Raw genomic sequence first — 12,255 nt, 5'->3', positions numbered from 1 at the left:
AGATTGATTTCTGACAAGTTTGTAGTTAGTAGCGATACTAACGATTAGCTGATCGAAATATCTATACGCTTCGAAGGCGCATATATATACACATATTTGATAAAACTTTTTCGTAAAATTGTTTCAACTAAGTTAAATACGCCATTGGCTGTGAGAACCACGTCGACTTATCGACTGCTCTTTAATCAACACATGCCCTCCGGTTGTTACACCAGTCGCCTACCCCCCAAAAAGGGCAACAACTTTGTGGTAACACAAACCTAAACGGGGTAACCCTGTCTTTGATCTTGGGGTCTCGACACTCAAAACCACCTCCTATACGGGCTTCCGATGTATAAATGAAGATAGCTCCTACTTCGTATCAACCCTCTCGATGTTTAAACTCCTATCCCATTGCCCAATGCCCTTTCCCTCCGGACAGGTGTTTTCCCGAATCCCAGGTGTTTAATGTTTGTTGGAGGACGAGCCAAGATCTTGGCGATATCGGCTGCCCAAGAAGAGAATGGCATCGTGACAATCACTGCCTGGTCGGAATCATGCACTTCAGCCACGCCTTCGCGCCCTCACGAAAGGACCCTAAAATGCATGTGGTGAATGCGATCACAGGGCTGAAAAACAGGACAATAAAATGGCAAGCTGGTCCAGAGTTTGCGATCCGATCGGCCTTTGCCACCGATTTCTTAATAATACCGATCTTGGAGGCGTTTGTCTCAGAGTGGTATACAAAGTCAACATGAAGAGAGCCATCATTTAGTATTCATGATGAGGAATTCGGTATTTTATTCATTACTTCTCGCTGGTATCGCGTACGCGACTCCATTGGACCTTGTAGAACTAACAGGTATGTTATTAATATTACATCCCTAATTCCCCCAACTAACGCCATCATTACATAACTATTCCTAACATAACCAAGGTGCCGGAGGATGCAATGCGAACAACTGCCTCCGCGCAATCCGAGGCGCTACTTCAATCGGCCTTGCCTACTGCTCTTCATATTTCGATATCCGGCCTGAGGTATCAATCGTTTATGAAACCATTTTCACTATCACATTCGGTAAAACTACCGAATATCTGTCTACATTCACGGATACGGTCACGATCACAACTGGCACCGCTGAAACAACGATTACTGCTGCCCAGCTCCCGTGATCAAGCGTGATGAGATTTCTGAGAAGGCGGTTTCGAATATTGAGAATAAATGTTCTTCGGATGGGTTCAAAATCACGAGTGCGTGTAATTGTCTTTTGTCCGGGAGGCCGAAAAGTACTACGACTTATGCAGGCTATCCTTGGGCGTCGGAAACGGTTCCTACTTTGGTATGTTGTCCTAATTCTTTTTACTCATCTTATACGTGGGGGCATGCGGGGACAGTCGAAAGCGTGCTAACATGTTACACAGACCCAGGAGTTATATACCGTCGTAACAGAATATGCTGAAGCGAAAGTCGCATATCTCCCACTCATCAAAAACGCAAGTTTTGACGACCCAACCGATCTATTCTGCGACTAAGCAACCCTCGGAAATAACACTAATTCTGATGCCTGTACCTACGAAGTCGCTTCAAATCAAGGTAGCTCTACTTCTCCGAACGCTCTAAAGGTCAACTAGATTAGAGAAAGGAGCGTATTCATGTTCCAACAAGGGATACTACTCGGGGTCGGAAAGGGGTACAGAGTTAAGTTCCAATACAAGATTGATAGCTCTTCCAGAGATACTGCTTGGATTCCGTTTCCTTTGGGTTCACCTCGAAAATGGTAATGGGGGCGACGAATGAATGGCAAACTGCCAAGTCTTTCACCGATGGGGTTTTTGAATTTGATACCACGGCGATTAAAGTATCGCTGTACTTGACTCGACTCAAGCTGAACCTGAGGATACTGAGACCTTTTACTTTGATAATTTTCAGTTTTGGGAAGTGGATGAATAGGTGACTAGATGACAACAGATGCAATTTCCTTGTTATTAATGGCATTATACAGAGATAGATTGGAGAGGAAATACCATGATATTAACATCAAATGTACTAGTTAGCAGCTAGAGACAAGCCAGCTATAATATAATTAATGATATTAAACTTGTCAATTGCAATTTCACGATCTTCGACATCACGTGGAACCCTCCAAAACCTCAATACTATGGCTTATAAGTATAACTATCCGTGCCTTTCATTTCTGAATGTGTATGATACATCTTTTACCAAAATACACACATATACGATATATATTGTTCCCCTATCTTCCGATTTGAAGACTACTCGTTCCCTACCACCTTTCCTTAGGCATTCCAGTTACCGCATGGTCCCCAATTAGAAGCAGCACAGGAGGCCCTAGCACCATATCTGCAGCAACTTCCACCCTTACCACACTGATAAGCATCGGTAGACTTTCCACCAGTTCCGAAGGTATAAACCTGAAAGCATTTCCCGCAGTATACACCAGCCACATAACTGGTTCCGATATTCTTGCTGCAGGTACACCCGTTGTAGACGCAGGCACGCTTGTCGAGGGTGTTGTCCATGGCGACGTCAGCGAGAGCTTCTGAGACCGGTTGAGCTTCAGCGACGGCTTCAGGGGCGGGTTGTGGGATAGCAGAGGAGAGGGCAGTGGCGATGAAGCCGAGAGCGAGAGTCAAGGTTGTGAAGCGCATTGTAGGTGCTGCATGGCAGGGTGTTAGAGTTTTTAAGTATTAATAGTAGGCTTTGAGGTCTAAATATATACCTGTTTATCGGAAATTATACTATTATATTCTATAAAACTTTCTTGATTTCTGTATGTCGTGATTATAGTGAAGAATTGCGAAGCAAGGAGGAGGGCTTTATATAGACGAGGTCTTCAATGCTTTGTAGGAAGAAGGTATGTTGACAATGGCATTGATACGTAGTGAGATAAATTCGATACACACCAAACATTCAGAGCCCCCAGACCCTTCTCCCAATATTGCCTGTATACATGTGAATCCTATAACAATTTATTATTGGAAAGCGGATGTCGAGTTTCCAATGCCACCTACAAGGATGAACCTTAGTAACATGCATATGTAACATAAAATATCCTCTGTGACAGATGTCATACCCTTGAGACAGTCGGGACATATTCGGCATTGAGCTATCTCTATGTGCGTTCCAGGGGCCCTGGAGATATTCAGTCCGGCGATATATCGATAACAGCTCGTAGGTATATATAGCCTCCGGATATTAAGCAAGAGAAACTTCTGCGGGGCCATAAAAGTTAACTACCTCTTGCAGCTCCGGCTTGGCAATTGGAGGCTGCGTTGAGGTCTTGACATGACAAAGATCTTGAGGTCTATAGACACATGATGTTTCGAAAACCGCTCTTTGAGATAAGGTCTCTACGGAAAGAATTCAATTTCTTTCTTTTTGTTGAAGTCACCTCTTAGTCTCGCGACGCGTGACCCTTAGTTTTTGTCGCTAGTACTTTCCAAGATATCCGATTCTGTGGCAATTGTCAATTATCTTTTGAGAGTGGTAGACAAGGAATTCTCCGCATAATACAGCCAGGTTTCTTGGATATTAGTAACTATCAGACAACCATCTGGCGATCACACTCCACTAACCTTGTCCATGATTTCAAGACAGATTTATCCTAAATTTTATAACGTTACGTTATAAAACAACCTAGTTGGCCGAAATATGCGTTGGCCCAAGCTTCCGTCAAACAAAACCCCCGTACCCTGTCGGTAACGTTAGTCTGGTCGATACATCTATCGACAGTTTAGAAGTCTCATCATGTTCGGGCCGGTCGGGTGTTATGCATGCGTCTGGTGGGGCAGGGACAAGGAAGTTTAAATAGACCAACGTACTTAGTGAGTTGTCACTCTTGAAAGAGTGGACTGGGATGTATAAATAGCTATAGCATATATATCCCCTTACACCTGATCGACTCGCCTCCGGTAAACTGTTGCACAAAGATTTCAAATAACTTAACTTGGTCAGAAATAGTATTCCGAAAAGTCACGACATCAGTTTTTAATATTGAGACTATGGCGTTCTTATGGTTATCGAGGATATTCCCTTGTTCTTGGTTTTGTTGGGTACTCGTCAATTGCGAATTTACGGGCGGAATGAGATTTAAAATGTTTAATCCGCTCGACTGTTCAAGGTTGTGATGCTACGATAAAATCTTGTCTGTTGGGTCACTCGAATGCCCAACCGGCACCTCTGGTCCCTTTGCACTTCTATAGCTTTAGGGATCCACATAGTTTTATTCTGATGTAACTATTATTCATTAGGGTCCAGTCCTCCGATCGATGGTAGCGTGACCCTCGGCTTCCCGGTCGCCTAGATCATGATATCATTGCTCTCTCATACAGAATGAAGCTGTCATATCATACCTAATATTCTAAAGAATCGTTTTCAGTGGCAGAAAACGATTTTTCTAGATCCAGATTCCAATAGGAAGTCTCTATATCACTATTAGCCGAGATTCGCAGAGTCTAAAGGCGGGGATGATGGTTGGGGTAATAGTCCTTCTTCGATTTCGTTCGCCATAACAGAGCTGGGCATGGCTATTTAAATATCACATAAAACAACAAGAAATGGTATACAGGGCCCCGTGGCACGTTATCTGAATTATTTTCTTGCCTTCTATGAGTTTTAGATAAATTTATAATTTGGCTTCTAAAGACGATAGGGAGTGGAGTGAGTGAAAATATGCCGTCATGTGTAAGCCACAAAAATAAAAATTGTCCCCCAACCCCCAATCAAGTTATGCTCATATCGGAACTTATAATGTTAGATTTATTGTGGATATTCTCATGCTGTTCGTTGAATCGATGCTAACGACTCACCGAATCTAGGACGTCGTTTGCTTTTCGAGCGAGTAGACTCGCCGAGGTGTTGAAATTGTGGTATTTCAGGATTGTGGTTTCTCTGTCCACAACATACAAGGGGTCATACCTTTGTTCCACTCGAAAACTGTGAGAAGTATATTGAAGCCATAATACTGATGAAGTACAAGTTTGGTACTGTTGGCCACTATTTTGCACTTTCTGACATAAATCACACAGTCTGCTCACCGACCTGCAACCTCGCCATTCTCATGAAATTTACAATATAAATAGTTTGCATATAAGTTAATCTGTTAATCTACCTCCTGCTACGATTACATGGCCTTAATTATAAAATGTAATCTATTTATATATGAATAAATAATATAATTCCCCTCACTCTGGGAATTCCCTTTTTTGTGTTGAAGCTGTTACAATATTGGATTTTTCGATTTTTGAGTTTTCGAGTGGAACAAAGGCATGTCCCTATGACCCCTCGTAACAACACGACAAGAGTTTGTACTAGTACCTTTATCCACATTGAAAATACTGTGATAGAAATGTTGACATACATAGAGAGGAAGCCAGAAGGCTGTGAAGAATCACCGTACATCAATGTGAGAGAGCGGGGTTTGAACCAATGACACGTACTCTATCGCGATTGGCGTGATATGATCTCGGACTCCCGAAGCATTAAACATCTGTCCTTCAAATTTTTTTAATTTTTTTTTTAATGAGTTCTAGCCTATCCATCACAGTCAATATCGACATCCACGAAACTCGAAAGTCCGGACAAATCTAGTTTTGGACTACTCGAAGGCTAGCGCGTGCGTACGTACGACTTTACTCAAAATCGGCGTCCAGGGCGGCCAGTGGTCATAAACTCAAAACAAATGGATCCAACTCCTGGTACTTTCCACAATACGGAGGGAAAAATCGCGGTTCAGGCAGCCGCTCTGAATAACAGCGGGTAAGTTAGTCATTGGCTAAATCTATCATGCATCGATTATTGGTCTGCTAACCGTATCCTAGGGTTATTAATATCAACAGTGCCGATGCTGGTATGTGAAAATCGTGCTGAATACGTTCGAAATCATGATATGAGCTTGGCTGAAGGTACCCCGATCGAAAGCTAACTATATTGAATGCGCATGAAATAGCTCCGTCGCAAGAAGCCAAAAAAATCAAGATCCTTAGTGCCTTGTATAAATCGACAGAGAAAAACCGAAAAGATCGAAACCCTGACCGAGTTCCCGGAACATGCGAATGGTTCACAAACCACCAAACCTTTCAGGACTGGAAAGCTAGTCCGACGTCGAAAATGCTTTGGGTATCGGCCGACCCTGGAAGCGGGAAGTCAGTCCTGGCGAAATATTTGGTTGATTCCATCCTTCCAACCACCGAATCAAGAACGACATGCTACTTCTTCTTTAAAGACGATTTCGAGGGGCAAGGAAGTGCTATCACCGCTTTGTGTTGTATTTTATTTCAACTGTTTGAGCGAAACAGACTACTACTCTCCGAAGATATCATCGAGCGCTTTGAAATAGCTGGGGAAGGGTTTTCTAGTTCATTTAATGAGCTCTGGAACGGTTTCCTAGCAGCTGCAAAGAAGCACAATGCTGGAGAGATTGTTTGCGTCCTTGATGCACTTGACGAATGTAAAAAGGATGAGCGGTGCCTACTCATCGAGAAACTGCAACAACTTTACAGGGGAGGAACCGAATTCAACCTTAAGTTTCTAGTGACAAGTCGCCCGATCCTCGAAATCCGGCATGGCTTTCACCAACAAGAGATTCCAGAGTCGTCCCTCATCCATTTGAGTGGGGAAAGCGAAGCCGAGATGAATAAAATTTCTCAGGAGATTGGAATCTTTATCGAAGCTAGAGTTAAAGGCATCGGAAAGAAATTTGGTCTCACAAGCAAAGAAAGGCATATTTTGTTGGAAAAACTTACGAGCGTCCCAAATAGGACGTATTTATGGGTTTACCTTACTCTCAATCTAATCGAGAGCGACTCAAGCACAATGTTCAACGTTAGTGAATATAGAATACTCAAGATTACTTCACGCCTCCCGACGACAATTAACGAAGCCTACGAGAGGATTCTTTCCACTAGCAGCGATGTGGAGCAAGCAAGACTGCTACTAAAGATTTTAGTTGCTGCGGCACGGCCTTTGCGGCTACGCGAGATGAGTCTGGCGATGCAATTGGCCCTTCAACATGACCATCATTCTTACAAAGGACTTCAGATAAGCTCGGAACAGTCGGAGCAGTTAGAGAAGCGGATTAGTGACTATATCAGAGATCTTTGTGGCCTCTTTGTCGTCGTCATAGAATCGGGTGTGTATTTCATCCATCAGACTGCAAAGGAATTCTTAGTTGAAAACCAAGAGGTGGATGAAGATGAAGAGAAGGCCACTCAGGCCACTGGCGAAAGTGTCCAGTGGAGAAATTCGCTGCGGGTGTTTGATTGCCACAAAGTTTTATTCGATGCTTGTGTTCGACATCTATTCTTTGTTGAGTTTGAAGCAGATCCACTTACCGCGGAGCAATCGGTCTCAAAATATGCAGAAAAGTATACCTTTCTCGACTACTCCGCTAATCACTGGGTGGCCCACCTCAAAAGCGCACAGATCGGCCTTAATGAGAGAGAAGTCAAGCGGATCTTGGGGCTGTGCGAGGCAGCTTCAAATCGGTGCCGAACTTGGTTTAGAGTTTATTGGGCAAGCACAAATGAAGACTTCCCCGAGGGGGTAACCACTCTGATTATAGCGTCATATTTCGGACTTCAAATTGTTGTCAAACTTCTCTTTGTGTCGCGATTAGGGAACGCCGTTAACATAAATGCAACAGACGGTAGATACGATCGGTCGGCGCTATCTTGGGCTGCAGAACGTGGATTTAACGGCGTTGTTAAGGAGTTGTTGAAGGTCCCCCGTTGGAAAGGGATTCCGTCAATGCTTAAAAGGAAAGCTGAGGTCAACGCGGTGGATGTATACGGGCGGACACCGTTGATCTACGCAGTTTGGAATAGACATATGCCCGTGATCAAGCAGCTACTTAAAGCAGGGGCCCGGATCGATGTGGAAGATGATATTGGAGGGACTCCACTTTCTTACGCTATCTGTAGCGGGCGCGACGATGTTGTCAAGCAACTCCTAAAAACAAGCGATGGGATCGACTCGAAGGATTCGATAAGTGCGAAACTGCTTTTATCAGCTGTGGCGAAGGGTCGAGATGATGTTGTTGAACTGCTACTGGAAATGGGCGACATTAGCCCCGACCTACGGGATGACGGGGGCGCGACACTGCTAATGAACAGTGCGAGGAGAGGGTATGATAAAGTGATTCGACTGCTGATAAAGCACGATGCAGATATGGAAGCAACGGATTCTAATGGTCGGACAGCAATGATTCGTGCTGCATCTAACGGAGCGGGAGAGGTTGTCCGGTTGTTGGTAGAAAACGGAGCGAATATAGAAGCAACGGATTTTAATGGTCGGACAGCAATGATTTATGCTGCATCTAACGGAGCGGAAGAGATTGTCCGGTTGTTGTTAGAAAACGGCGCGAATATAGAAGCAACGGATTTTAATGGTCGGATAGCAATGATTTATGCTGCATCTAACGGAGCGGAAAAAGTTGTCCGGTTGTTGGTAGAAAACGGCGCGAATATAGAAGCAACGGATTCTAATGGTCGGACAGCAATGATTCGTGCTGCATCTAACGGAGCGGAAGGAATTGTCCGGTTGTTGGTAGAAAACGGCGCGAATATAGAAGCAACGGATTCTAATGGTCGGACAGCAATGATTCGTGCTGCATCTAACGGAGCGGGAGAGGTTGTCCGGTTGTTGGTAGAAAACGGAGCGAATATAGAAGCAACGAGTTTCGATGGTTGGACAGCAATGATTCATGCTGCATCTAACGGAGCGGAAGAGATTGTCCGGTTGTTGTTAGAAAACGGCGCGAATATAGAAGCAACGGATTCTAATGGTCGGACAGCAATGATTTATGCTGCATCTAACGGAGCGGAAGAGGTTGTCCGGTTGTTGTTAGAAAACGGCGCGAATATAGAAGCAACAGGTTCCGATGGCTGGACAGCAATGATTTATGCTGCATCTAACGGAGCGGAAGAGGTTGTCCGGTTGTTGTTAGAAAACGGCGCGAATATAGAAGCAACGGATTTTAATGGTCGGACAGCAATGATTCGTGCTGCATCTAACGGAGCGGGAGAGGTTGTCCGGTTGTTGGTAGAAAACGGAGCGAATATAGAAGCAACGAGTTTCGATGGTTGGACAGCAATGATTCATGCTGCATCTAATGGAGCGGAAGAGGTTGTCCGGTTGTTGTTAGAAAACGGCGCGAATATAGAAGCAACGGATTTTAATGGTCGGACAGCAATGATTTATGCTGCATCTAACGGAGCGGAAGAGGTTGTCCGGTTGTTGTTAGAAAACGGCGCGAATGTGGATGCAACAGATAACTATGGGTTCACGCCGTTGTTCAGGGCTGTAGATTCCAATCATTACAATTGGATTTCTTGTGAAAGCATTGTTGGCCGGCTCATAGATGCGGGTGCAAACATCAAAACAAGAGTTATTCAAGGCGAGCCATATTCGTTACTATACAAGGCTATAGCAAAAGGGGAGCCATGGCTGATCAGGCTACTATTGGATAACGGAGCGGATATAGAGGAAAAGAGGGAATCAGGCCCGACGCCATTGTTTTTTGCGTTACGGAAATCAAACTACGAGGTTGTGCGGATGCTACTCCTGAGAGGTGCGGCGAGGGAAGTGAAAGGTGCGAAGGGCCAGACTCTCAGGGCATTTGTTAACGTCAATCATGGCGTTCTAATTCCCGATTCCAAATCGTCAACATTGTCTAAGATCCAGGTACAACATGTACTAGGTGGGCGGTGGATTACCATGTCGATCAAAGATATTACTGGACCCGACTACCTTCCATCAGAATAGACTAGATCTGAATGTCCTTATGGGAAAGAAAGACTTCACGCTTGAATTTGCTGTATAAGGTCGGATCTTTAATGATATACTGAAGTGGAAAATGTACAAATCACCAAACGTCCTAACAGTGGACTGTCAATATTTAAATATTTGAAACGATTATTCTATGGTCTCTATAAACCACCATCATACGCCTTGGCTTGCCTCGACGCTCTTTAAAGCTTGTTCGTACTAGGGGCCCTAGGGGCTTCTCCTCAAGCTGACATTAGTATCCTTCAATTGATCTTAACACCTCCCAATACCTTTTTACCGCCTACTTTTTACTTGCTGCCGTGGGCGCATTTCGTTCACTTGGGCTCGTCCGACGAACTTAAAATTCGTACGGTGTCGGCGGTAGTCTGTTCGCTTCCTATCTCCGGCGGGTCACAAAAGGATTGTTCAATGTCATTGCAAAATGTCATGATGGCCACGCCGATGGACTATATGTCCACGGCGCTGGTTTCATACCATTCGTTGGCTTTAGAACTCACAAGCCCCTCTACTTCCGGCGCGACGTAGTTCTCAGTCCCGATAAACTCACTTGATATCTTTTGTCTTGGTACCTCCAAGATCCGTTAACTTGACCAGGACGGGATTTTCGCCGAATAGTAGCAAACTTTGGGGCTTGATATCTGGGTGGTAGATTCCTTCATTGTGAAGGAATTTTGTCCCCTGCAACATTTGGTTGGCGACCTGTATCTTTTGGTTGGTGGATCAATCGACGTAGTCGTACTGAGACATGTCACCTCCCGGGGATACCGGGAGGATGACGAAAGTCTCTTTGGCCGTATTCATAATACGTCCCAGCGAAATGACGTTTTCCTATCGAAGTTGAGAAGCTTAGTATAGCGAACTAGTATATGTCATAGGCCTATATCAACGCTATACGCTCCACAGCTCAATGGTACGGTATCCGCCGACGTGATGGGCGTTTTCAAACCTTTGAGATTGTTGTTCAACAGCAATGCAGGCAATATTTGATATTCTTCAAGATCCGAATCCCTTGGGATGATCGCAAAGAAGGAATGATCTCCGGCATAGATCATGCACACATTTTCAAGAGCGGTGGCTGCGAAGACTCTATTCAAGTCTTATGAATGTGAATTGACGATATTCTCGTCGTTATCAACAATGTTTCCCATGACACCGTAATTTTCGATCATTAGAATTCCAGATGTTTGGTTAAACTTATACCAAAATGAGTACCGTGGATGTATTCATTAGGATTCGTTTCATCAGTGAGCGAAACATCAACTATCCCCTTACATCCACTCCCGAAAACCCATCCTCTCCAGATATCTTCCGGGGGACGCTCGAGTGATAGGGCAATGGTGTTTTTAATGGTTTCGCTTCCGCATGAACTGATCTCCCGAACATGCTTCTTATTCAGTGGATTTTGGATAGACTCCTCGAATTTAATTTCATTGGCCGGGAAAAGGTACAAAACATCAGTTGGCTTGACGCCAATATATGTCTCGCGCGCTGATTGCATTTTGGAAACTTATAATACATTAAAATGATATATCTAATCAGTAACGATGTTCAACCTATGATAGAATGAATATGGAAATAGGAAAAATGGGAGGTGGTGAAGCTGAGATGTTTGGGATTGTTTTTTTTACTATCACTGCACGACGACTTTGACACTCCGTGTTGAGTATACATAGCACGTCGCAACCCCGACTCCATAGCAACTCTCTGGTATCCACAAATCTATGCCATACAAACTACGCTAGTTATGCTTGACCTTAACACTCTGGGTTTCTCTTCCTAAGCAGCCTTGTGTCCTCGACGCGCCCTCGAACCGGATATAGGACTCACTCCATGTCATCCGTTTCAACAGAATTTCGATGCCTACTAATACAGTTCCAGGGTTCACCACACTAAGCCTTGACAGCAATCCGTTCGGTGACATTTATTCCAGTTAACCAGGTTGCTGTCATGCTCTGAAATTCGATATTCGACTCTACGCAAACGTCGTCTAAGTATACTAGTGCTCATTCTAGTTCTCCCGAGAGCAGAACACCAACCGACCTACGAGTTATTAGCCATTCATGGCCGTACTAATATAACATAGAGGCATTGCAATTACCTCCAATCGGTTCAATGTTATGGGATGATATATGTTGCCTATGGAGTGATGCAACATAATGCAATCGATTGAGGATAATGAGGTGGGTGTCTTGAAGATTAATTTCTACTCTAAATACGCTTAAAGAAAACGACTAATTTTATCTACTAATGCGTAACAGCTTCTTCTTAAATCTCGTGCTCATGTACAGTCGCAGCGATCGGATGGAACTACATACAGGCGCATGTCGGTTTCCATTGTCTCATCTATAATGTGTTGTCTCGGATCACGCACTAAAAAGGATGAACATCTGACAGAAGACTTTGAAATCACCGAGGGCAATATTTCAGAACAAAGTCTTGTTGACAATCCACCATGTCCCGTAAATTAA

The 12,255-nt window shown here is 44.1% G+C and overlaps 4 protein-coding genes across 4 annotated transcripts; 3 read left to right on the top strand and 1 right to left on the bottom strand.

Moving 5' to 3' along the window:
- Positions 1 to 762: 762 nt before the first annotated feature.
- On the top strand, positions 763 to 1,152 carry DFL_003738 (uncharacterized protein; the record flags this gene model as incomplete). Its single annotated transcript, XM_067632718.1, has 2 exons — positions 763 to 841; positions 917 to 1,152. The coding sequence occupies 2 exons, from the start codon at positions 763 to 765 to the stop codon at positions 1,150 to 1,152; spliced, it is 315 nt and encodes a 104-aa protein (XP_067490959.1).
- A 1,125-nt stretch (positions 1,153 to 2,277) lies between these two features.
- DFL_003737 (uncharacterized protein) lies at positions 2,278 to 2,649 on the bottom strand (the record flags this gene model as incomplete). Its single annotated transcript, XM_067632717.1, has 1 exon — positions 2,278 to 2,649. The coding sequence occupies one exon, from the start codon at positions 2,647 to 2,649 to the stop codon at positions 2,278 to 2,280; it is 372 nt and encodes a 123-aa protein (XP_067490958.1).
- Positions 2,650 to 5,681: 3,032 nt separating this feature from the next.
- Positions 5,682 to 9,763, top strand: DFL_003736 (uncharacterized protein; the record flags this gene model as incomplete). The annotated part of the gene is made up of 3 exons (XM_067632716.1): positions 5,682 to 5,758; positions 5,821 to 5,849; positions 5,949 to 9,763. 3 exons carry the CDS (start codon positions 5,682 to 5,684, stop codon positions 9,761 to 9,763), a joined length of 3,921 nt encoding a protein of 1,306 aa, XP_067490957.1.
- Positions 9,764 to 11,943: 2,180 nt separating this feature from the next.
- DFL_003735 (uncharacterized protein) lies at positions 11,944 to 12,255 on the top strand (the record flags this gene model as incomplete). The annotated part of the gene is made up of 2 exons (XM_067632715.1): positions 11,944 to 11,967; positions 12,046 to 12,255. 2 exons carry the CDS (start codon positions 11,944 to 11,946, stop codon positions 12,253 to 12,255), a joined length of 234 nt encoding a protein of 77 aa, XP_067490956.1.

The sequence above is a fragment of the Arthrobotrys flagrans genome (assembly GCF_004000055.1).
Source record: "Arthrobotrys flagrans strain CBS H-5679 chromosome Unknown unitig_0, whole genome shotgun sequence".
Taxonomy (NCBI): Eukaryota; Fungi; Ascomycota; class Orbiliomycetes; order Orbiliales; family Orbiliaceae; genus Arthrobotrys; species Arthrobotrys flagrans.
This window is presented reverse-complemented; position numbering and strand designations above follow the sequence as displayed.